A 26,423-nucleotide genomic window follows, 5' to 3' on the forward strand; every position below is an offset into this window, starting at 1 on the left:
TCTGTGTTTTCTTCCTAGGAGCAGTTTTGTCTGTGTTTTATTCCTAGGGGGCGCTAGAGCGCAATTTTGAGTTTTTGGTTGTTTTTTAATTTTTTATTAGATCGCAATTTTCGCCAGTCCTGATGTGTGTGTCCAGTTTGGTGAGTTTTGAAGCATTGTAAGGGGGTCAAATTACAGCTCAAAGAGGCAAAATGACATTTTTTTAGGAAACTTTTGTTTTGAAGGGTTTTTTGCCAACTTCCTGTTTATTTTTGCTGAAGGAAGTTAGTTTATGAAATCTAGGTCTAAGTCAGACCTACATAGAGGTTGTTGTTTCATGTCTCTATGACATTCCTACCGGAAGGTACAAGCTGTTTTGTCTGTGATTTTTCCTAGGGGGGCGCTTGAGCGCAATTTTGAGCTTTAGGTTTTGGTTTTTTGATTAAATCGCAATTTTCGCCAGTCCTGATGTGTTAAATTTGGCGAGTTTTGAAGCATGTTAAGAGGGTCAAATTACAGCTCAAAGAGACGGCGGTATAATAATAGTAAAACCTTAGAAATACAATAGGGTCCTCTGTCCCAAAGGGACATTCGGTCCCTTATAATAGATAAAAGCCTACCTTTTCTATATTTGCATCGTATGTGTATAATGTTAATGTTGTAAATACAAATTGTTATATATCTAGAATGGGTGGTCCTAAAGAGGGAGGCATTTTGTCAGGTTTCACGAAGATAACAAATATAAGAATGTGTGTGTGAGTGAGCTACAATTTACTGCAGTATTGATTGATTGATTGAAACTTTTATTACTAGATTGCACAGTACAGTACATATTCCGTACAATTGACCACTAAATGGTAACACCCCAATAAGTTTTTCAACTTGTTTAAGTCAGGGTCCACGTTATTTAATTCATGGTATGTTTTCTCTAGTTGGAAGTGGAATTCTTGTGAACATTTCTACTGACACAGATGACAGCACATCATATTAATGTTACTTTTACTACTTTGAAAGTAATCATTAAATATGTGTGCTGCCTTGTCTGACATAATGTCACATTTTAACAATCAGTAAATAAATAATTCAGTTTCTTCTACTTTTACAGCTGCGTGTAAAGTTGTAGTTTCCATGCTATTGACTGATGCAGTGTGCCTCTCCTACACCAGGGGGCGATTGTGCTCGTTTCAGCTTGTTTAGCCATTGGGTTATGCAAATACAGTGGAAGCAGAGAATACTACATGCTAATAAGTAACTTTTAAGCTCCGGATGTAACAGACAATGCTAATGTTGGTAATGTTTTAGTGTGTTTAGTTTGGGGACCAGTGCTTTTACCAACCTGAGATGTTCTTCATAGAGAAGCCCTTGCTGGTGGCTAATAACTGCAAACTTGTCTTTATATGTTTCCACTGTGCTGATTAACTTCTCCCTGGTGCTCTCCTTGTTGTGGAGCTCCTATTGAACATGGAAACATGTTGAAGACACAAGTGACCTTGCATGCTTTTGCTCCTGTCACACAAGGTGCCAGACCTGAAGCAGTCGAATGGCGTACTCGTTCAATGAATTGATGACCTCAGTGCTGCTGGGGTCCAGACCCTCAGGAAGGGCCAGAGGACGGAAGAAGACTCCACTGCTGCCCGACTTCCTCAGGTGTTCCAGTTCACTTTCCAGGTGGCTCATCTGACTCATCAAAACACACGTGGTAGTTACAATCAGCTTTGTCAAGCTGCCTTGATACAAATCAGATGAATCTGTTTTTTATGCTCATTTACAGTACTCAAAAGAAATGATTCTATGTTGGAGATACTGTGTGTTTTCCACAGATCCAAATGAAATTAAAATTCAAATAAATATTAAATAAACTACTGCAGTAATAATATTTTATGGTACAGCGGTTAATTGCTATGCTTTTTCAAATGTTCTTGTAATCAGACAATATTTTTGGTATATTAGATGGAATTTTTACCTGACATGTTTTGACTGTCATCTGCAGTCTTCTTCAGAAGGGTCACCTGACCACTGACGTGTCGCCTATCAGCTGTTCTTATAGGCGTGACCAACCAGGCAGACCTGTCAAGTCTACCTGGTTGGCTACCCCCCCCAACTTGATGGTTAATAGAGGAGGGAGTCCCAGGTATGCTCCCTTATCCCGATTGATGGTCCTTGGGTCGCTTCCTTAATTCAATCGCCTCAATCCATCCATTTTCTACCGCTTGTCCCTTTTGGGGTTGCTGGAGCCTATCTCAGTTGCCTTCGGGCATCCATCGTTTGAATTTGTTACTTTCTATGGAATGGATCAGTTCGCAGCCGAGTGTGAAGCGACAGGAATGAGAATCAGCACGTCCATGGTTCGCGCCTGGAAAAGGGTGGAGTGCCATCTCCAGGTTGGGGAGGAGACCCTGGCCCAAGTGGAGGAGTTTAAGTACCTCGGAGTCTTGTTCACGAGTGAGGGAAGAGTGGATCGTGAGATCAACCGGCGGATCGGTGCGGCGTCTTCAGTAATGCGGACGCTGTATCGATCCGTTGTGGTGAAGAAGGAGCTGAGCCGGAAGGCAAAGCTCTCAATTTACCGGTCGATATACGTTCCCATCTTCACCTATGGTCATGAGCTTTGGGTCATGATCGAAAGGACAAGATCACGGGTACAAGCGGCCCAAATGAGTTTCCTCCACCGGGTGGCGGGTCTCTCCCTTAGAGATAGGGTGAGAAGCTCAAAGTAAAGCCGCTGCTCCTCCACATCGAGAGGAGCCAGATGAGGTGGTTCGGGCATCTGGTCAGGATGCCACATGAACGCCTCCATAGGGAGGTGTTTGGGGCACGTCCAACCGGTAGGAAGCCACAGGGAAGACCCAGGACACGTTGGGAAGACTATGTCTCCCGGCTGGCCTGGGAACGCCTCGGGATCCCCCGGGAAGAGCTGGACGAAGTGGCTGGGGAGAGGGAAGTCTGAGCTTCCCTGCTTAGGCTGCTGCCCCCACAACCCGACCTCGGATAAGCGCAAGAAGATAGATGGATGGCTGGATGGATAGATCTGATATGGCTGATTTTAACATTTCCTGTTTGGATTTTTGTTTTAGGCTTCTTGTAAACATCCCAGTTGCCTCTTATTCACATTCTTTCTGGTGTTCTTTCATCCTTGTGTTGAATGTCCTTACTGTTTCTCCCATGGATGACTTACACGGGATTTTGTGAAATGACATTGCATTTCTTGTCTTGTTCTATTTTGTCTTTTGGATGTACAAGTAACTGTCTTGCTTGTGTGAGGTTGAAGTGTTGTGTTTATTGTGTGTTTTTTCATGACCCGCCGTATTGGTTGTGTTATTCCCCTAAGGCAGGGGTAGGGAACCTATGGCTCGTGAGTCAGATGTGGCTCTTTTGATGACTGCATCTGGCTCTCAGATAAATCTTAGTCGACGTTGCTTAACACGATAAGTAATTAATAATTCCACTGGTAATCACAGTTTTAAAAATAAAGTTCAAAATATAAAACATTCTCATGCATTTTAATCCATCCATCCATTTTCTATGGCACCTGTTCAAGAAGTCGCATTAATGGTCAAAAGTATTATTTATTATTGGTTACCTTCAGAATAACAACGTTATTAAAAAGAATAAGAGATGCACGCATTTAGTTGTTGTAATCAGGGAAAGTCCAAATAAAAGAGGAGGCGTGGAATTCTCTTGCCAGAGTGTGGGACGACACTGTACAAGAGTACAGGTCTACACGTTTCTTCTCATTGAGCTAAATTGAATCCTGTCTCTGTTTATTTCCTTGCTTCTTGTCTGTTTAATAGATGTCATCAGTGTTTGAACCAGACAGTTGTTTCAGTGTTAAAAATATTATATAGCTCTCACTGAAATACATTTTAAAATATTTGGCTTTCATGGCTCTCCCAGCCAAAAATGTTCCCGACCCCTGCCCTAATGTATTGTAAGGTTATGACCTCTTTGTTCTTCATTTCAGATTTTTCTTTGGATTTCTTCTTTTTTCCTTGTTTTTTACCCTTTTTTGATGGCCCAAGTGGGATATTGGCAGTTTTTTAATGTTTTTCTTCTTTTTTGCTATCTTGTTCTTCTATTATGATGTTGGCCCGTTCATAGATTGTTCTCGCCACTGATAGTTTGTGTGCTGTGGGATGTTCGGAGGTCCAGAGTAGATATTGGTCGATGTGGGTCGGTTTTTGTGGTATGATTACAAGAACATTTGAAAAAGTATATGAATAAAGAAGACATAATAAGCCTGTTTGAGCAACGGTTAGTTGTTATGCTTTAGAATGTAAGAACAAATTTAAATTATGAGCCACTTTACTGCTGTATGTAAATTACTCTTTTTTTTTTTACAAGGGAGATTTTTTCTATGCATACTGTATATGGTGGTGAAGGATGCAGACTCTTCAATAAAACCAAAACATATTTCAACCGGTAATGTTTTGTTTTACAATGTTTTAATTGGTCGCACCTCAGGTGAGAACCCTCCCATGGTTGTGAGGAAAGTGAGTGTGAAGGGCAGTGCTGAGAAGAAGTGGATGATATTCATTGAAATAAATAAATAAATCATCGAAAAGGTGACAAGTGTGTGTAGCTCGCTAACTTGGAGAAGCAGTTGGAGCGTAGCACTGCTAGTCTGCACTATAGAGAAGCAGATAATGTCGGCCAAAGACATTAAAATAATATCTAAACATTCATCCATTAAAAAGAGAAGCTGCTGATGGTGTGTTTGACAGACAAGCAGCTGGAAGGAGATACCGTAGAAGTCCACTCTCCCAGGTAAAACTAATGTACTTGTTTGTACCACATTCTATTGTATTGTTTTCATTCAATATTTATTATCTAAAAGTTTGCTTTTATTTTTAAAAAGGTACCTTTTGTGATGTTTAGGGTAACCAAGCCCCTATTAAATTGATTTCAATGAAATTTTTTTTTTGAGGTACAAGTTGCATCACAGAACCGATGATACTCGTACCCAGACCTACCACTATTACATATATGTATATAATATATATATATATATATATATATATATATACTATATATATATATATATATATATATATACTATATATATATATATTATATATATATATATATAGTATATATATATATACATATATATATTATATATATATATATATACATATATATATTATATATATATATACATATATATATATATATATATACATATATATATATATATATATATATATACATACATATATATATATATATATATATATATAGTATATACATACATATATATATATATATATATATATATATACCAAAATTATTCAACCCCCACACAATTTTGGTGTTGTAGCAAGTTGGACATTTATTCCGTATTTTATTTATAGTCATATCAAATAAAGATGCATTAAATAGACAAATGCAACTTGAATTACAACATTATATTTTGTAACATACAAAACACTGTCATTTCTCTTAATATCTCATTGACAAAAATATTCAACCCCTTGAAGATCATAACTCTTAAGAACAGAATTTGAATAAGGTCTTTTCAATCAGGTGTTGAAAACACCTGTAGATGTGATTAGAACCATAACGAGCAACAATTAAACTGATTGAAAAAGACTGACGCTCAGCTTCTTGTAGATGGTCAATGGTGTATTTGCAACATGGTGAAGTCCAGGGTGTGGTCAAAGAAGTCAAGAGAGGAGGTAATTTGTCTTCATAAGAAAGGATATGGATACAAGAAAATAGCAAAGACATTACACATTCCAAGAGACACAGTTGGGAGCATAATTCGCAAGTTTAAAGCTAAAGGCACAGTGGAAACACTACCTGGGCGTGGTAGAAAGAGGATGCTGTGTGCAACTGCTGTCCGGTATTTGAAGCGTACAGTGGTGAAAAACCCCCGGGTAACAGCTGAGGAACTACAACAGGACATTGCAGAGGGGGGAACGCAGGTTTCGTCCCAGACAATAAGGTGCGCACTACGAGATGAAGGCCTCCATGCCAGAACTCCCAGGCGCACCCCACTTCTGACTACCAGGCACAAGAAAATAGACTCCAGTATGCCAAAAATCATCTGGACAAACCCCAAAGGTTGTGGGAAACTGTTCTATGGAGTGATGAGACAAAACTGGAACTCTTTGGGCCTATGATTTAACATTAAGTCTGGAGGAGAAAAAAATTAAGCTTACAAAGAGAAGAACAGCTTGCCTACTGTTAAGCATGGTGGGGGGGTCAATCATGCTCTAGGGCTGTTTCTCTGCTTCAGGTACCGGGAATCTCCAGCGCGTTCAAGGCATTATGAATTCTATTTCCTAGCAGGATATATTAGCTGCAAATGTCATGAAGTAGGTGACGAAGCTGAGGCTTGGGAGACCTTGGACCTTCCAACAGGGCAAGGATCCCAAGCATACCTCCAAATCAACATCAGAGTGGTTGCAGAAGAAGGGCTGGAAGACTCTGGAGTGGCCTTCACAGTCGCCAGACCTAAATCCTCTAGAAAAGCTGTGGTGGGACTTGAAGAAGGCAGTTGCAGCACGCAAGCCCAAGAATATGAATGAACTGGAGGCCTTTGCCCAAGAGGAATGGGCTGAAATACCTGTAGATGGTTGCAACAAGCTTGTGTCCGCTTATGTATCACCTTTGAAGGATGTCATTACTGCCAAAGGGTGTTCTACTAAGTACTACAGATGCATGTAACTAGGGGGTTGAATCATTTTGTCAATGAGATATTAAGAAAAATGTCCTTTTTTGGTATTTTGTAAAATACAGTGTTATAATTTAAGTTGCATTTGTCTATTTGACACATCTTTATTTGATATGACTATAAACAAAATACGGAATAAATGTCCAACTTGCTAAAACACCAAAATTGTGTGGGGGTTGAATAATTTTAATCACAACTATATGCATATATATATATATATATGTATATCCATCCATCCATTTTCTACCGCTTATTATATATGCATATATATATATATATATATATATATATATATATATATATATTATATATAATAGAACATTAAAATAGGCTATAGGAAGGAGTTACATTTTCACATGCAGTACAGTCAGTTTGCACCTCCACATGGACATACCTTCTCTCTGGATGCACCTCCACATGGACATACCTTCTCTCTGGATGCACCTCCACATGGACATACCTTCTCTCTGGATGCCCCTCCACCTGGACATACCTTCTCTCTGGATGCCCCTCCACATGGACATACCTTCTCTTTAGACACATCTCCACCTGGATATACCTTCTGTTTGGATGCACCTCCACCTGGACATACCCTTTCTTTGGATGCACCTCCACATGGACATACCTTCTCTTTGGACACATCTCCACCTGGACATACCTTCTGTCTGGATGCACCTCCACATGGACATACCTTCTCTTTGGACACATCTCCACCTGGATACACCTCTCTGGATGCACCTCCACATGGACATACCTTCTCTCTGGTTGCACCTCCACATGGACATACCTTCTCTTTGGACACATCTCCACCTGGATACACCTCTCTGGATGCACCTCCACATGGACATACCTTCTCTCTGGATGCACCTCCACATGGACATACCTTCTCTTTGGACACATCTCCCACCTGGATACACCTCTCTGGATGCACCTCCACATGGACATACCTTCTCTCTGGTTGCACCTCCACATGGACATACCTTCTCTTTGGACACATCTCCACCTGGATACACCTCTCTGGATGCACCTCCACATGGACATACCTTCTCACTGGATGCACCTCCACATGGACATACCTTCTCTCTGGATGCACCTCCACATGGACATACCTTCTCTCTGGATGCACCTCCACATGGACATACCTTCTCTTTGGCTGTGGCAAGTTGTCCCACGCTGCTAGTGGCCTCCTCTCGAATTGATTTCAATTCCCATCTGAGCTCTTCGTTTCTCCCAAGCAGCTCATGGATTTGAGATTTGAGGTGCGAAGTCAACTGCTTGTTGGTGTTGCTGACATCAGGTGCCTGAGACGTAATGCACAAGGAGTTTGAATTCTCAAAGAACAACATGTATTTATGCCTAATGCTGTCTTCCATAACTATCTAGATAAAATAGTTTCCCTCTTTTTTTTTGGAGAGAACTTGAAGTGTGAAGCATGGCATTTGTTGCCATGGGAACAGACGACAAAGAATACAAAAGGCTGGAAAAGGTAAAGCGGCAGGATTAAAAAGTTGTCATGGACATTCTCACATCAGGCACTTTGTCCAAACTGGGAACGATGGTGTCGGTGTCAAAGGGACTGGTCTCTTTGGTCTTCAAGGCCTGGAGGACGTCTTTGAGTGCGGCCTCCACATCTTCTTTCTCTTTGGATAACTCTTCCACTTTAAGAACACAACAACATTTCTTAGTCTGAAGAGGACTGATGGAATCCAAAACAAGCATGAGTGTGGGTTCACATTTGAGCTGAAACTGTGTTTTGTGAAGTTCCATCTCCCGCTTTTGCATCTTCACTTCATTTTCGAGGTGTTCATTCTGCAAACACAACATTGCTTTACTTTTCTGTTTCTCTTGACCAGAGCTGAGGTGATCTCCAGGAGCTGACCTTGGCTCGGAGCTCTTCAACAGTGCTGCTGTGTTTAGCAGTCTGCTGCCCCCTCTTAGCGTGCATGACATCCTCCTCCACCAAGAAGGACTGTGGCAGGTCTGAAGACACAGCTGGTGGTCAATACTGCTGAAGAAAACATCACAATGACCTTCAACACCAAAAGAAAGTTACCTCTGTTCTTGGCCAGCAGTCTAACTTGTTTCTTCATCTCCAATCGTTCCTCTTCAAGACGTTCAATCTGAAGAGGAAGACTTTAGCATCAAAAAGTTGACATGCGGTCCTAAACTTTGCATACCTCTTTAGTCAGAACTTGATTTTCTGCTTTGTACTGCCGTTGCTGGAGTCCTTTGCTTCGTCTGAACTCTGTCAGATCCACTTCCTCTCTGGGTCCATAGCCTTCTCAAGAAAGAAGTGTTTGTTTTGTTGTCTGAATGTTCTCTGTGATGTCAAACATTACCAAGTCTTTCTCTGAAATCCTCATTCTCCTCCATGAGCTGGTTGATTGTGATGTACAGTTGGTTGATCTCTTTTGTCATGCTCTCTAAATCCACCTCTCTCCTTCTGATTTCATCTTTACACTCCTTAATCTCACCAACTGCTTCTTCCAGGCCGTAAATTCCCTGGAAAACATGGAAATAGTTGTGGTTTCCGAAGGCCGCCATCTTTGTCTTGCTACATCAAGTCTTGAACAGGTCATGAGGGACATGGACAATGAATTGGACACAATGAGGACAAACACCAATGGCATGCTGATCTTCAACGAAAGCATCTAGCATGTTTTTGTCCACTTACAGACTCGTACTCTCTCAAGCGCTGTGACGCCTCAATGAGTTCCTTGTCCTTTTCTTCTGCGTGAGCTTCAGCTCCTTTTAAAGCCTCCTCTGCTTCTGCTGCTTGCATCTTTGCAGCTTCCAGCTTGGACAGGAGCTCCTCCGTCTTTTTCTGCCGGACTTGCGCTTGGACAAGACCACAAAAGTTTTATTCAACTATCCATCGCTTGGAATGGACCTCTTTAAGATCATCTAATAGCTTGGTCAACTTGAAGATTGACATTGTTCACATGTGATCTACTTTTAATACATCAATGTTCTGTTGAGAACCTTGGCCTACTTACCTCCACCTTCCTTCTTAGACAGCTTCAGACCCTCCATAAGCAGGGTTTGCTTCTCCATTTCCCCCGTATACTGCTCCACCTGCTCTCTCAGGATCTGGATCTGATCATCTCGATCCTCCACGGCCTGCAGAGCGACCGCCAACAATTAGCAAGCATCTGCAGCCTCACTAGCATTGTGCGAGGGAGGACTATAGGGGGCCTGGCCTGGCCTAGGCTAGCCAAACAAGTGATTGACTATATGCTATATATCCCTGGGCTAGGTTAAAAGGAGCTTAGTTTCACTTGTCTATCAATAATTGGATCCAGCAATATTTTAAAAAGGGTCAGTTCTACTGATATTCCAAATACCAATGGTAATTAGTGAGCACAAACTAAATAATTGTGCGTACCCCAAGTGTGCTCCAAGGACCGTAGGGCAGGAGCACATTACAAAAGTTTTACAGTTGCTGCATTGGCTCCCCGTCTGCTTCAGGGTGGAATTTAAAGTTGTATTATTATTGTTAAAATGTCTTAATGGCCTTGCACCATCTTAGCTTCAGGGTGGAATTCAAAGTTGTATTATGCGTGTTAAAATGTCTTAGTGGCCTTGCACATTCTTATCAACCCTCGCCAATCTTGAGATGCTCTGGCACCAAACGTTTATCTTGACCAAATACCAGAACAAAGACCCACGGTGAGACAGCATTTATCCACTACTGCCCCCACCTGTGGAACAGCCTGCCACAGAGCCTCAGGACAGGCACACCTTTTTAATCAGGATTTTACTCATTATTTAAACCCTTATGTTTTTTTTATAATTTATTGCCCTGTTTTCTATCTTATTTTATTGCTACTCTCACTACTTTTATTTTCTCAATATGTTTTTTTTAAGTATTAATACATTATTTACGTTATATTTTTAAAAGTTAAAGTATCCATGATTGTCACACACACACTAGGTGTGGCAAAATTATTCTCTGCATTTGACCCATCCTCCTTGTTCACCCACTGGCAGGTGAGGAGAGCAGTGGGCAGTAGCAGTGGTCGCGCCCGGCAATCAGATTTGGTGATTTAACCCCAAATTCCAACCCTTGATGCTGAGTGCCATGCAGGGAGGTAACGGGTCCCATTTTTATAGTCTTTGGTATTTGGGGTGAACTCATGATCTACCCATCTCAGGGCGGACACTCTAACCCAGGGGTCCCCAAACTTTTTGACCCGGGGGTCGCATTGGGTTAAAGTAATAAGCGGTAGAAAATGGATTAGAAAGGACAGATTTAAAAAGTAAATGAATAAAACAATTTTGGGAACCCCTGCTCTAACCACAAGGCCGCTGAGCAGATACTGTACATATATTTTAACCATCCATCCATTTTCTACCGCTTATTCCCCTTTGGGGTCGCAGGGAGCGCTGGTGCCTATCTCAGCTACAATCGGGCGGAAGGCGGCGTACACACTGGACAAGTCGCCAACTCATTGCAGGGCATATTTAGGGACCGAATGTCCCTTTGGGACAGAGGACCCTATTGAATTTCTAGCGTTTTATTCTTTATTATTATTCCGCAGCTTTGAGCTGTAATTTGACACCCTTAACATGCTTCAAAACTCACCAAATTTGACACACACATCAGGATTGGCGAAAATTGCGATTTAATCAAAAAACCTAACCCCAAAACTAAAAATTGCGCTCTAGCGCCCCTAAGGAATAAAAAACAGACAAAACTGCTCATAGGAAGAAAACACAGACAAAACTGCCTGTAACTTCCAGTAGGAATGTCGTAGAGACATGAAACATAAACCTCTATGTATGTCTCACTTAGTCCTACATTTCATATATTGACAACCCCCAGCAAAAATCAACAGGAAGTTTGCAATTACTCCTTCAAAACAAAAGTTTTGTGAAAACTGGTCACCTTTTTTCAAACATTATCTCCTCTGAGCGCATTTGTCGTGTCTGCTTTAAACTACCACAGGAGAGAGATTGAACCCTCCTCATTAAAAGATGATGAAAGAGTTTTAATTACTGCTACGGTTTTGATTTTATTGGCCTTCAAAGAACCGCTGGGCTGAAAACCATTTCAAAGATGGCCGCTGTGCGCAGACACAGTGAGGGAGACAGGTTTTTTTAATCATATGTTTCTATTTCATTAGATGGTGTTCATTTTTCTTATTCTCCAGTGTGGATGCCACAAAGCTGGCGTTTTCCCCTCCAATCCTTAGGACCATGTGTCAATAGTGCTGCTCTCTTTATTTGTGCACGGCACTTTATGTTTGCTACTTGCCCGTGTATTACAAGTGTGCAACAAACAATGTTTGATATCACTAACTTGTGTAAGGTAAGTAATGGAGTACTTTGAAGTTAGTGGCTTTTGTTGTTGACGCAAACATTTTGGGTTTTGGTTAATGTGTTGTCTCTGTCGAGCTGAACGTTTCTATACTTCAACAGTTTTGTTTGGATGAAAACTGTGGGAGTAGCAGAGCGCCAAATAAAGGAAAGAATTGGAGAAATAATAATAATAATGTCAACTTTTTGGTGTAGAACATTAACATAACAATGTTGTTACATGTTATTGTGGATGTTAGTACATTACATAAACACTTCCTTAGCTTCATTGTTAGCTGACGTTTGCTAGTGTTTATTTGCATAAAAAAACGACTTGTGTGTTCTTGTCTTACAAAAGGATTGTGAATGATAGACAAAAAAGTGTAGTTCCCCTTTAAAACCTCTACAGGCTTAGTGTCCACATGCGTGGACAGCACCTTTTAGCTCTTATTTCCAAAATGGTGTACACTACTGAATTGGGGTCTTATGGCCGTTTATGTGGACACTTATACCGCCATCTGGTGGTGTCAGAAAAGTATAACATACCGTATTTCCTTGAATTGCCGCCGGCTATATAGTATGCGCCTGCCTAGAATTACTGCCGGGTCGCACTCGTTTCGCAAACTAATTAGCGCATGCTTAGCATTAATGCCGGCTCAGGATTAACGCCGGGTCAAACTTCATCCATCCATTTTCTACTGCTTATTCCCTTTGGGGTCGCGCTGGCCAACGACAACACCATGGAGCTAGGGGATGCGGGTATACCCTGTCTTCCGCCGCGTCAAACTCGTTTCACCATATAATTAGCATATGCCGAGAATTTCCGCCGGGTCAAAGTCGTCACGTCACGAGTGACACTTCACCTGTCATCATTTTCAAAATGGGGGAGGGTGATTTCAATCATTTGAAATCGCATTAAGGGAAGAAGATTAAGAGCTATTCAGTAGGATTTAAGGTCCAAGCTATTGAATATGCTAAAAAGAACAGTAAGCAGCTATGTTTTATTAATATACCGTAGCTGCGTGTGTCAAATATGAGTCATTAAATGACTCCCGCCTCCTGGTGGTAGAGGGCGCTAGTCATCCTTCTTGCGACTACTCGGCTGTAGAAGAAGTGACAACAAGCAGCAAGAGTGAGCAGCGATCGTTTATTTTTTCCTCTCGCTTGCACTTTTAACATGGAGGATTACATATCTAAAATAAAACAGTTTTCTAAACTGGACTTTCAATCGAAGCAGGAGGTAAAAAAGAAAAATCTCCATTGAGACTTTTAAAACTAAAGAAAGATAAGGAAGACTTCTATAAACAAGTTATCGATGCTTTTGATCAGAAGGAGCTGCGCATGGACTTCATTTATAAGTAAAGGTAAGACCATAATAAAGTTATTTTTATTAAATGTGCTTTTCATGATGGTATCCTTACATCACACACTAATTTATAAGCACAGGACTAAATTTACCACATGCCTTTGGTAAGTGCTGGAGTGAAGAGGTTCTAAAATAATTAGCGCATGCTTGCCTTTACCGCATGCCTTTGGCAAACGCCGGAGTGAGAAGAGGTTTTAAATTAATTAGCGCCCCGGCAGCAATTCAAGGAAATACGGTACAATGGAATTTGGAAAAAAAAAGTGTAAAAATAAGAATTAGCATGTCACTAAACACTGCATTGAGGTGGCGACTTGTCCAGGGTGTATCCTGCCTTCCGCCTGATTGTAGCTGAGATAGGCACCAGTGCCCCCCGTGACCCCAAAGAGAATAAGCGGTAGAACATGGAGGGATGTCACTAAACATGAAGTACACGTTTGTGTACTTATGGACTAAAGTACATCATTTCAAAAGATGATTCTTAGTTTTTATTCTAATTAGGGTCCAATAAGCTCAAATAGCAAAGAGAAATAAAATAAAAACATGTAAACAAACAGCTTGGGCCTTAAGAGGTTAAGTCATTAATCAGCTCAAACATAGTCTTGCTGGACAGATGATACGTGTAATATTTTCATTTCTGATAGAAATATGTCGATTATTGACACATGCTGGGATGATTGACTCCATGGTCTGGCACACTGCAGCCATAGTCTCCTCCTGACTGTGGTGCAGACATTTAGTCTCACTGTGCCAGCTTGCACGTAAATTATTAACGTACTTAATACAAACGCAGAACAGTTTCAGGTATGACAAATCACATTGCGAGCGCTAAATGATTATAATTGCATCTCCTTCTAGCATTGTGTGTGCTAATAATCAGCATATATTCTGCATATACATGAAGACAAACCGGATGAGTTTAGGAGAAACGATTCTCAGCTTACGAGTTTAGTTGGTCAACTGTTGAGTTGGCACGCAAACTTTTAAACTGTTCAACACAATGAAAAATAATCAGCTCCTTCCGTCAGAACTAACCTGCTGCAACGCAACCATGTTGCTTCTGTCCAAGTCCGACTGGGCCAGACGCAGCTTGTGTTGAAGGTCACGGATCATCTGCTGGTACACCACGATCTCCTCATCCTTTCCAGTGAGCACTTTCTGTCAAGGAATGTCACATCATCAACACTTAACATGAATATAAGTGTCTGGGTGGTCCATAACTAAATGACTTCACAAATCTATGTTGACAGTCAATACCTAAGTTAGTACCATAGTAGATCTAACATAATAGTGAGAGAGTCCAGTCCCTTGTGGATCTAACATAATAGTGAGAGTCCAGTCCATAGTGGATCTAACATAATAGTGACAGTCCAGTCCAGGGGTCGGGAACCTTTTTGGCTGAGAGAGCTAAAAAGCCAAATATTTTAAAATTTTTAACACTGTGATTACAAGTGGAATTATTCATTACTTATTGTGTTAAGCAACGTCAGGTCAGATTTAACTGAGAGCCAGATGCAGTCATCAAAAGAGCCACATCTGGCTCTAGAGCCATAGGTTCCCTACCCCTGGTCTAGTCCATAGTGGATCTAACATAATAGTGAGAGTCCAGTCCATAGTAAATCTAACATAATAGTGTGAGAGTCCAGTCCATAGTGGATCTAACATAATAGTGAGAGTCCAGTCCATAGTGGATCTAACATAATAGTGTGAGAGTCCAGTCCATAGTGGATCTAACATAATAGTGTGAGAGTCCAGTCCATAGTGGATCTAAAATAATAGTGTGAGAGTCCAGTCCATAGTGGATCTAACATAATAGTGAGAGTCTAGTCCATAGTGGATCTAACATAATAGTGAGAGTCCAGTCCATAGTAAATCTAACATAATAGTGTGAGAGTCCAGTCCATAGTGGATCTAACATAATAGTGAGAGTCCAGTCCATAGTGGATCTAACATAATAGTGTGAGAGTCCAGTCCATAGTGGATCTAACATAATAGTGTGAGAGTCCAGTCCATAGTGGATCTAAAATAATAGTGTGAGAGTCCAGTCCATAGTGGATCTAACATAATAGTGAGAGTCTAGTCCATAGTGGATCTAACATAATAGTGTGAGAGTCCAGTCCAAAGTGGGGTCAGCAGGAGACCATCCCTAGCGGAGACAGTTCAGCAGCACAGAGACGTGGGTTCTGCTTTTAGTCCGCAAAATACAAGACTACTACTAGAACCCTTTGCGAGTGAAGAGGAGAGGTATTGATCAGCATGACTGAGTTTGACGCCAACCTTCCATTCGTCCACTTTGGCGTCCACAGCTGCCATGATGGGATCATCCTCTTGTGTCATGTCGTTAATCCTCTGTGTGAGCTCTCGGACCTGCACCAGAAGCCCACACGTGACCGAGATGAAGACATGCAGAAGGACTGAGGGCTTCTACCTGCAGCTCGGCATGATCCCTCTCTTTCCTGAGCTGGTCGGTGGTGGAGTCACACTGATAGACAGCCATCTTCATCTGGTCGTATTCCTCGCTCATCTTCTCCATCTCCTTGGCGGACTCCATCAGACATTTCTGCATGTGCTGCTTGTCCGTCTTCAGATGGGAGATTTCTTCCTCCGCTTGCTACAAAGCAAACATGTCTCGTCACTGGGAGAGAGAGGTGAAGGCCAGCAGGACACTGGGAGGTGTTGGAGGACCTGCAGCTCGTCCAGGCACTGGGAGAGCTGGCGGTTGGCCGAGCTCAGCTTCTTCAGAGTCTCGGCGTTCTCGTCTCTGGACGGACCCGACTCCTTGCGTTCCAGCTCTCTGTGGTAGAAGTCCACATCCTGCTGGAGCTGCGAGTTCTGATGGAGGACGTGTTCACTATCAGTACAATGACTTTCTAGAAACATTAGTTTTCAGCCCATCTAAACGCTATTCACCACTACATGGCCTGTGTCAAGGGTCAGCAACCTTTTTGAAACCAAGAGCTACTTCTTGGGTACTGATTAATGCGAAGGGCTACCAGTTTGATACACACTTAAATAAATTGCCAGAAATCTACATATACAAAAAAAGGGGTATTTCTGTCTGTCATTCCGTCGTACATTTTTTTTCCCTTCTAAGGAAGGTTTTTTGTAGAGAATAAATGATGAAAAAAACACTTAATTGAACGGTTTAAAAGAGGAGAAAACACGAAAAATATTTAAATAAAATTTTAAAATATAGTTTATCTTCAATTTCGACTCTTTAAAATTCAAAATTCAACCGGAAAAAATGAAAGGAACAACTAACTAATTCGAATCTCTTTGAAAAAATTTTTTAAAAAAGAATTTATGGAACATCATTAGTAATTTTTCCTGATTAAGATTAATTTTTGAATTTTGATGACATGTTTTAAATAGGTTAAAATCCAATCTGCACTTTGTTAGAATATATAACAGATTGGACCAAGCTATATTTTTAACAAAGACAAATCATTATTTCAGGAGGAACAGTGTGGTTTTCGTCCTGGTCGTGGAACTGTGGACCAGCTCTATACTCTGGGCAGGGTTTTTGAGGGTGCATGGGAGTTTGCCCAACCAGTCTACATGTGCTTTGTGGACTTGGAGAAGGCATTCGACCGTGTCCCTCGGGAAGTCCTGTGGGGAGTGCTCAGAGAGTGTGGGGTACCGGACTGTCTTATTGTGGCAGTCCGTTCCCTGTATGATCAGTGTCAGAGCTTGGTCCGCATTGCCGGCAGTAAGTCGGACACGTTTCCAGTGAGGGTTGGACTCCGCCAAGGCTGTCCTTTGTCACCGATTCTGTTCATAACTTTTATGGACAGAATTTCTAGGCGCAGTCAAGGTGTTGAGGGGTTCCGATTTGGTGGCCGCGGGATTAGGTCTCTGCTTTTTGCAGATGATGTGGTCCTGATGGCTTCATCTGGTCGAGATCTTCAGCTCTCACTGGATCGGTTCGCAGCCGAGTGTGAAGCGACAGGAATGAGAATCAGCACCTCCAAGTCCGAGTCCATGGTTCTCGCCCGGAAAAGGGTGGAGTGCCATCTCCGGGTTGGGGAGGAGACCCTGCCCCAAGTGAAGGAGTTCAAGTACCTAGGAGTCTTGTTCACGAGTAGGGGAGGAGTGGATTGTGAGATCGACAGGCGGATCGGTGCGGTGTCTTCAGTAATGCGGACGTTGTATCAATCCGTTGTGGTGAAGAAGGAGCTGAGCCGAAAGGCAAAGCTCTCAAATTACCGGTCGATCTACGTTCCCATCCTCACCTATGGTCATGAGCTTTGGGTCATGACCGAAAGGATAATATCACGGGTACCAGCGGCCGAAATGAGTTTCCTCCGCCGGGTGGCGGGGCTCTCCCTTAGAGATAGGGTGAGAAGCTCTGCCATCGGGAGGAGCTCAAAGTAAAGCCACTGCTCCTCCACATCGAGAGGAGCCAGATGAGGTGGTTCGGGCATCTGGTCAGGATGCCACCCAAACGCCTTCCGAGGGAGGTGTTTAGGGCACGTCCAACCGGTAGGAGGCCACGGGGAAGACCCAGGACACGTTGGGAAGACTATGTCTCCCGGCTGGCCTGGGAACGCCTCGGGATCCCCCGGGAAGAGCTAGACGAAGTGGCTGGGGAGAGGGAAGTCTGGGCTTCCCTGCTTAGGCTGCTACCCCCGCGACCCGACCTCGGATAAGCGGAAGAAGATGGATGGATGGATGGAAATCATTATTTCTTCTAGATTTTCCAGAACAAAAATTTTAAAAGAAATTCAAAAGACTTTGAAATAAGATTCAAATTTGATTCTACAGATTTTCTAGATGTGCAAGAATAATTTTTTTTAATTTTAATAAGTTTGAAGAAATATTTTACAAATATTCTTCGTCAAAAAAAACAAAAGCTAAAATGAAGAATTAAATTAAAATGTATTTATTATTCTTTACAATAAAAAAAATAATTTACTTGAACATTGATTTAAATTGTCAGGAAAGAAGAGGAAGGAATTTAAAAGGTAAAAAGGTATATGTGTTTAAAAATCCTAAAATCATTTTTAAGGTTGTATTTTTTTCTCTAAAGTCATCTTTCTGAAAGTCATAAAAAGCAAAGTTAAAAAAAATTGAATTTATTTAAACAAGTGAAGACCAAGTCTTTAAAATATTTTCTTGGATTTTCAAATTTTATTTGAGTTTTGTCTCTCTTAGAATCAAAAATGTCGAGCAAAGCGAGACCAGCTTGCTAGTAAATAAATACAATTAAAAAAAAAAAGGCAGCTCACTGGTAAGTGCTGCTATTTAAGCTATTTTTAGAACAGGCCAGCGGGCGACTCATCTGGTCCTTACGGGCACCGCGTTGGTGACCCCAAGCCTGTGTAAAGTTGGCCCCCTCATCACTGCACACACTCAAAGACCACTGTCTGTTTTTAAGTTTACATTTTTAAGTGGTGACGGCATGGCGTTTCACAGTGGCAGAGGGGTTAGTGTGTCTGCCTCACAATACGAAGGTCCTGCAGTCCTGGGTTCAAATCCAGGCTCGGGATCTTTCTGTGTGGAGTTTGCATGTTCTCCCCGTGAATGCGTGGGTTCCCTCCGGGTACTCCGGCTTCCTCCCACTTCCAAAGACATGCACCTGGGGATAGGTTGATTGGCAACACTAAATTGGCCCTAGTGTGTGAATGTGAGGTTGAATGTTGTCTGTCTATCTGTGTTGGCCCTGCGATGAGGTGGCGACTTGTCCAGGGTGTACACTGCCTTCCGCCCGATTGTAGCTGAGATAGGCGCCAGCGCCCCCCGCGACCCCGAAAGGGAATAAGCGGTAGAAAATGGATGGATGGACGGCATGGCGCCCTTTGGAGAGTCGCAACCTGAGGGTTCCTGGTTCAATCCCCACCTAGTACCAACTTCGTTACGTCCGTTGTGTCCTTGAACAAGACACTTCACCCTTGCTCCTGATGGGTGGTGGTTAGCGCCTTGCATGGCAGCTCCCTCCATCAGTGTGTGAATGTGTGTGTGAATGGGTGAATGTGGAAGTAGTGTCAGAGCACTTTGAGTACCTTGAAGGTAGAAAAGCGCTACACAAGTACAACCCAATTACCATTTAAGTTATTTGGAAATAAATGTTCAAATTTATTTTCAAAATCTCCATTTGTGCTGGAAATGTGTTTTGGTCTATTATTGTTATTATGTTATTAACTATATATGTTGATAACTTTATAGTTATACAGATAACTATTGTAGTTGTTGTACTTTGTTGTGATGTAAAGTAGTAGTCCTGCAGATCTAACATGTACTTGGATGATGTACAACGTTGTGATGTAAACTAGTAGTCCTGTAGATCTAACATGTACTTGGATGATGTACAACGTTGTGATGTAAACTAGTAGTCCTATAGATTGGATTAGATTAGATTAGATAGTACTTTATTTATTCCGTCAGGAGAGTTCCTTCAGGAAAATTAAAATTTTCAGCACAATCCCATTCAAGTTTAGACAAACATTACAGGGAGACAGAACAGGATCGCTGACGGGTCTGCCGGCTTCCAGCGCCCCTTACAAAAAAGATGAGATAAAGGTAAACAAAGGGGGGAGGGGGGGAGAAAAAAATAGAAGATAGAAAAAGATAGGGTGAGAAGATCTAACATGTACTTAGATGATGTACAATGTTGTGATGTACACTAGTAGTCCTGCAGATCTAACATGTATTTAGATGATGTACAACGTTGTGATGTAAACTAGTAGTCCTGTAGATCTAACATGTACTTAGATGATGTACAACGTTGTGATGTGAACTATGTAGTTTTGTAGATCTAACATGTACTTGGATGATGTACAATGTTGTGATGTATGTACAATGTTGTGATGTAAACTAGTAGTCCTGTAGATCTAACATGTACTTGGATGATGTACAACGTTGTGATGTAAACTAGCAGTCATGTAGATCTAACACGTACTTAGATGATGTACAACGGTGTGATGTAAACTAGTAGTCCTGTAGATGTAACATGTACTTAAATACTGTACAATGTTGTGATGTAAACTAGTAGTCCTGTAGATCTAGCATGTACTTAGATGATGTACAACGTTGTGATGTGAACTATGTAGTTTTGTAGATCTAACATGTACTTGGATGATGTACAACGTTGTGATGTAAACTAGTAGTCCTGTAGATCTAACATGCACTTAGATGATGTACAATGTTGAGATGTAAACTAGTAGTCCTGTAGATCTAACATGTACTTAGATGATGTACAATGTTGTGATGTAAACTAGCAGTCCTGTAGATGTAACATGTACTTAGATTATGTACAATGTTGTGATGTAAACTAGTAGTCCTGTAGATGTAACATGTACTTGGATGATGTACATCGTTGTGATGTAAACTAGTAGTCCCGTAAATCTAACATGTACTTAGATGATGTACAACGTGATGTAAACTAGTAGTCCTGTAGATGTAACATGTACTTAGATGATGTACAACGTTGTGATGTAAACTAGTAGTCCTGTAAATCTAACATGTACTTAGATGATGTACAACGTGATGTAAACTAATAGTCCTGTAGATCTAACATGTACTTAGATGATGTACAACATTGTGATCTAAACTAGCAGTCATGTAGATCTAACATTTACTTAGATGATGTACAACGTTGTGAAGTAAACTAGTACTCCTGTAAATGTAACATGTACTTGGATGATGTACAATGTTGTGATGTAAACTAGTAGTCCTGTAGATCTAACATGTACTTAGATGATGTACAACGTTGTGATCTAAACTAGTAGTCCTGTAGATCTAACATGTACTTAGATGATGTACAACGTTGTGACGTAAACTAGTAGTCCTGTAGATGTAACACGTACTTAGATGATGTACAACGTTGTGATGTAAACTAGTAGTCCTGTAGATGTAACATGTACTTAGATTATGTACAATGTTGTGATGTAAACTAGTAGTCCTGTAGATCTAACATGTACTTAGATGATGTACAATGTTGTGATGTAAACTAGCAGTCCTGTAGATGTAACATGTACTTAGATTATGTACAATGTTGTGATGTAAACTAGTAGTCCTGTAGATGTAACATGTACTTGGATGATGTACATCGTTGTGATGTAAACTAGTAGTCCTGTAAATCTAACATGTACTTAGATGATGTACAACGTGATGTAAACTAGTAGTCCTGTAGATGTAACATGTACTTAGATTATGTACAACGTTGTGATGTAAACTAGTAGTCCTGTAAATCTAACATGTACTTAGATGATGTACAACGTGATGTAAACTAATAGTCCTGTAGATCTAACATGTACTTAGATGATGTACAACATTGTGATCTAAACTAGCAGTCATGTAGATCTAACATTTACTTAGATGATGTACAACGTTGTGAAGTAAACTAGTACTCCTGTAAATGTAACATGTACTTGGATGATGTACAATGTTGTGATGTAAACTAGTAGTCCTGTAGATCTAACATGTACTTAGATGATGTACAACGTTGTGATCTAAACTAGTAGTCCTGTAGATCTAACATGTACTTAGATGATGTACAACGTTGTGACGTAAACTAGTAGTCCTGTAGATGTAACACGTACTTAGATGATGTACAACGTTGTGATGTAAAGTAGTAGGCCTGTAGATGTAACATGTACTTAGATTATGTACAATGTTGTGATGTAAACTAGTAGTCCTGTAGATCTAACATGCACTTAGATGATGTACAATGTTGTGATGTAAACTAGTAGTCCCGTAGATCTAACATGTACTTAGATGATGTGTAACGTTGTGATCTAAACTAGCAGTCATGTAGATCTAACATGTACTTGGATGATGTACAACATTGTGATGTAAACTAGTAGTCCTGTAGATCTAACATGTACTTGGATGATGTACAACGTTGTGATCTAAACTAGCAGTCATGTTGATCTAACATGTACTTAAATGATGTACAATGTTGTGATGTACACTAGTAGTCATGTATCTTAGGGCTAGCTGCAGAAAGGTTGTTTCCATCTCCTAGAGACTAACACCGCTCTAGTATCCATGTCTTACCTTCTTCTTGACCTTTTTTATCTTTGGCAATGGAAGAGAGGAAAGAGGAAGAGAGGAACATGCATCAAGTGAGGAGAAGGCAAGCAGGACAGACAAGACAAAGTGTGTTTGGAGGGAAGATGGAGACTGAGTTGGAGTGTGTGTACAAACTTCTCTTTTCAGCGTCTTTGCCTCGTCCTCAGCTGTCTCTGCTCGGAGGAGCAGCTGCAAGTGGAGAGACAGCAAACATTGAAGGTCAATAAAGTGTATCTCTATCCTCTAAGAGCGCACTAAAAGAACACCTCCAGGCAACTACAACCCTAAACTAACCCCCCGCCCCCACATCCCACCTCCCTGGGTTGTAAATAATCAAATGTATATATTTGTTCTTATACTTTCTGATCTCTCTGTGTCCACTACTTGCCATTCATATCCTACCAAGTCACACCTACACTGTTTCAATGTCCATTTCTCAGATGATACAATTGTTGATTACTTAAGTGCTGATATCAATCAAACCCCCCCCCCCCCCCCCCCCGATTGTAAATAATTCAATGTATACACTCTGATGATGAACTTGTGTGATGACTGTATTATGCTGATAGTATATATTTGTGTCATGAATTGATGAACGTGGACCCCGACTTAAACAAGTTGAAAAACTTATTGGGGTGTTACCATTTAGTGGTCAATTGTAGGGAATATGTACTGTACTGTGCAATCTACTAATAAAAGGTTCAGTCAATCAATCAACAAACGACTTGGACAGCATATCAATCATATTTATATAGCGCTTTTCTCTACAAAGAGAAGTGCTTTACATGTGTTACTGCATATGTCAGCAGACTAATTAGGAGCCTTGGTTTGTTTACTTACTACTAAAAGACAAGTTGTCTAGTATGTTCACTATTTTATTTAGTTTGGTTAAATTATTTATAAAGCAAATAATGCCATTTTTTCTGGTCTCCTTTTACATTTTGGTACCAGTATTAAAATATTGGTATCGAGATAACCCCAGTGCACACCGACAACATGTCAAAGCACACCTGCAAGTCCCTCAGTGCTGAAGAACACAACAAAGGACTCAGGGCTGAGTCGGTCGTACCTCCTCTATGGTTTTCTTTGCTCCTCCCATGTCTTTTCTGGAGTGGGTCACCTCCTTCTCCTTCTGCTCCAGCTGGCTTTCCAGCTGCCGGATCTCATTCCGCAGAAGGCGGTTGTCAGGCCCGGTGTGCTGCGATGCAAAACAAAGCACTGTACACAATGGCCACACTACAGTACCAGTTCTTCCTACCCCTAGAAGTACACATATGTAGACGCCCATATTACCTTCCTCTGCAGCTCAAACAGGGTGTGCCTAGACTTGGGTGTGCTTAAAACACTAAACTGAGCAAAAGAATCATATTTGACTCCAAAGGAGCATGGCCGCCAGCGTGCAGGGAATTAGCTGTAATCCTTTTATCATGGTGAGCACAGCCAATCACAGCGCGGCAATTTGCATTCATCAGCGGCTACAAGATTACAGACTGAATTGTTCATGGGTGCTGGAAGTTGAGTTCAAGCTGCAAACAAGGAGACCAAAGGTTGTCGTGTCCCTTGTATGAGATACTTACACATTTGTTGACTTTAAAGGTGAGTCGTGTGTTCGACATTGAAGTTATTGTGTCGTTTTTTGAGGACGTTATGACTCAAAATACTGTTTAATGCGGTCTTTTATTACAAAAGCAGTGAAGTTGTCACGTTGCGTAAATGGTAAATAAAAAAAAATACAATGATTTGCAAATCCTTTTCAACTTATATTCAATTGAATAGACTGCAAAGACAAGATATTTCATGTTCACACTGAGAAACACATTTTTTTTTCCGCAAATAATCATGAACTTAGAATTTAATGGCAGCAACAAAGTTGTCAGAGGGGCATTTTTACCAGTGTGTTACGTGGCCTTTCCTTTTAACAACACTCATTAAAGGTTTGGGAACTGAGGAGACACATTTTTGAAGTGGAATTATTTTCCATTCTTGCTAGATGTACAGCTTAGGTTGTTCAACAGTCCGGGGTCTTATTGTGGTATTTTACGCTTCATAATGCACCATACATTTTCAATGGGAGACAGGTCTGGACTACAGGCAGGCCAGTTTAGTACCCGCACTCTTTCACTAACACGTGTCTTGGCATTGTCTTGCTGAAATAAGCAGAGGCGTCCATGATAACATTGCTTGGATGGCAACATATGTTGCTCCAAAAGTTGTATGTACCTTTCAGCATTAATGGTGCCTTCACAGATGTGTAAGTTACCCATGCCTTGGGCACTAATACATCCCCATACCATCACACATGCTGCCTTTTACACTTTCAACCTAGAACAGTCCGGATGGTTCTTTTCCTCTTTGTTCCGGACGGCACGACGTACACAGTTTCCAAAAAACAATTTGAGATGTGGACTCGTCAGACCACAGAACACTTTTCCACTTTGCATCAGTCCATCTTGGATGAGCTCGGGCCCTGCGTAGTCGGTGGTGCTTTCTGGGTGTTGTTGATAACTGACTTTCGCTTTGCATAGTAGAGTTTTAACTTGCACTTACAGATGTAGTGACCAACTGTAGTTACTGACAGTGGTTTTCTGAAGTGTTCCTGAGCCCACGTGGTGATATCCTTTACACACTGATGTCGCTTTTTGATGCGGTACCGCCTGAGGGAAGGGATTAAGGTGCGTAATATCATGGCTTACGTGCAGTACATTTCTCCAGATTCTCTGAACGGAGTGTAAATGGTGAAATCCCTGCATTCCTTGCAATAGCTGGTTGAGAAATGTTGTTCTTAAACAATTTGCTCAGGCATTTGTTGACAAAGTGGTGACCCTCGCCCCGTCCTTGTTTGTGAATGAGTGAGCATTTTATGGAAGCTGCTTTTATAGCCAATCATGGCTCCCACCTGTTCCCAATTAGCCCGCTCACCTGTGGGATGGTCCAAATAAGTCTTTGATGAGCATTCCTCAACTTTCTTAGTCTTTTTTGCCACTTGTGCCAGCTTTTTTGAAACATGTTGCAAGCATCAAATTCCAAATGAGCTAATATTTGTAAAACATAAAGTTTCTCAGTGTGAAAATGAAATATCTTGTCTTTGCAGTCTATTCAATTGAATATAAGTTGAAAAGGATTTGCAAATCATTGTATTCTCTTTTTATTTACCATTTACACAAGGTGACAACTTCACTGCTTGTACAAAATAACAGTTTCATGTTTTAGCTGACAGATAGATCGTGCCAGCAAAATTACTTTCTCCGGATGTAATGTCAAAAGTTGTTGGAATTCAATTTCAAATTTGAATTCTTGTGAGACTGATTGATTAGTGCATGGTGAGACAGCCCATAACCTGGAGGAGCAGCTAGCAACTTTAATGCTAACATAAACACAAGACATATTAAAGACTTTGCCCATAAAAAACAACTCACGCTTTTTCCTGTATTATTAAAAAAAAAAAACACTCTTAACTCTTTATAAAATAGAACGCAAGAAGTCAAACATACTTCTTCCAAATAATACCGGAACTCAACGGAATTGCCGGTTTATTCTTCCGAGACATTGCTTTTTTAACTGAGCACAACACGTGCTGTTGGAAGTTTCTCCCATTCCTGTGAGAATCCCGTGTGGGGCTAAAGCATTACATAATGGGACTACCGTATTTCCTTGAATTGCCGCCAGGTATATAGTATGCGCCTGCCTAGAATTACTGCCGGGTCAAACTTGTTTCGCAAAATAATTAGCGCAAGCTTAGCATTATCGCCGGCTCAGGATTAACGCCGGGTCAAACTCGTTTCGCAAAATATTATTGTTATTAGCGCATGTCAACAATTTCCGCCGGGTCAAACTCGTCACGTCACGAGTGACACTTCACCTGTCATCATTTTCAAAATGGAGGAGGCTGATTTCAATCATTTGAAATTGCATAAAGGGAAGAAGATTAAGAGCTATTCAGTAGGATTTAAGGTCCAAGCTATTGAATATGCTAAAAAGAACAGTAAGCAGCTATGTTTTATTAATATACCGTAGCTGCGTGTGTCAAATATGAGTCATTAAATGACTCCCGTCTCCTGGTGGTAGAGGGCGCTAGTGATCCTTCTTGCGACTACT

At 41.1% G+C, this 26,423-nt stretch overlaps 2 protein-coding genes across 5 annotated transcripts in view; one reads left to right on the top strand and one right to left on the bottom strand.

Annotated features, from left to right (window-relative positions):
- LOC133563060 (centrosomal protein of 290 kDa-like) overlaps positions 1–1,747 on the top strand; it is a 33,864-nt gene extending 32,117 nt beyond the window's left edge. Inside the window, exon 6 of the mRNA XM_061916987.1 lies at positions 1,498–1,747. Within this exon, the coding sequence (XP_061772971.1) occupies positions 1,498–1,544 (47 nt within the window). The 3' untranslated portion in view covers positions 1,545–1,747. The remainder of the gene's footprint in view (positions 1–1,497) is intronic.
- cep290 (centrosomal protein 290) overlaps positions 1–26,423 on the bottom strand; it is a 67,294-nt gene that overhangs the window by 24,318 nt on the left and 16,553 nt on the right. For all 4 annotated transcript variants that reach the window (XR_009808984.1, XM_061916985.1, XM_061916984.1 and 1 more), the window contains exons 6-22: positions 23,398–23,526; positions 22,464–22,517; positions 16,002–16,148; positions 15,745–15,927; positions 15,594–15,683; positions 14,352–14,474; positions 9,652–9,775; positions 9,330–9,493; positions 8,995–9,157; positions 8,833–8,933; positions 8,709–8,775; positions 8,535–8,635; positions 8,389–8,464; positions 8,183–8,313; positions 7,798–7,956; positions 1,507–1,656; positions 1,316–1,431 (exon numbers count right to left, since the gene is read on the bottom strand). Coding sequence is in view for 3 of the 4 variants with exons in the window: in XM_061916985.1 (XP_061772969.1) it covers positions 1,316–1,431; positions 1,507–1,656; positions 7,798–7,956; positions 8,183–8,313; positions 8,389–8,464; positions 8,535–8,635; positions 8,709–8,775; positions 8,833–8,933; positions 8,995–9,157; positions 9,330–9,493; positions 9,652–9,775; positions 14,352–14,474; positions 15,594–15,683; positions 15,745–15,927; positions 16,002–16,148; positions 22,464–22,517; positions 23,398–23,526 (2,078 nt within the window). In the remaining variant the exon portion in view is untranslated. The remainder of the gene's footprint in view (positions 1–1,315; positions 1,432–1,506; positions 1,657–7,797; positions 7,957–8,182; positions 8,314–8,388; positions 8,465–8,534; positions 8,636–8,708; positions 8,776–8,832; positions 8,934–8,994; positions 9,158–9,329; positions 9,494–9,651; positions 9,776–14,351; positions 14,475–15,593; positions 15,684–15,744; positions 15,928–16,001; positions 16,149–22,463; positions 22,518–23,397; positions 23,527–26,423) is intronic.

This window comes from Nerophis ophidion, linkage group LG12, assembly GCF_033978795.1.
Source record: "Nerophis ophidion isolate RoL-2023_Sa linkage group LG12, RoL_Noph_v1.0, whole genome shotgun sequence".
In the NCBI taxonomy this organism is placed as follows: domain Eukaryota; kingdom Metazoa; phylum Chordata; class Actinopteri; order Syngnathiformes; family Syngnathidae; genus Nerophis; species Nerophis ophidion.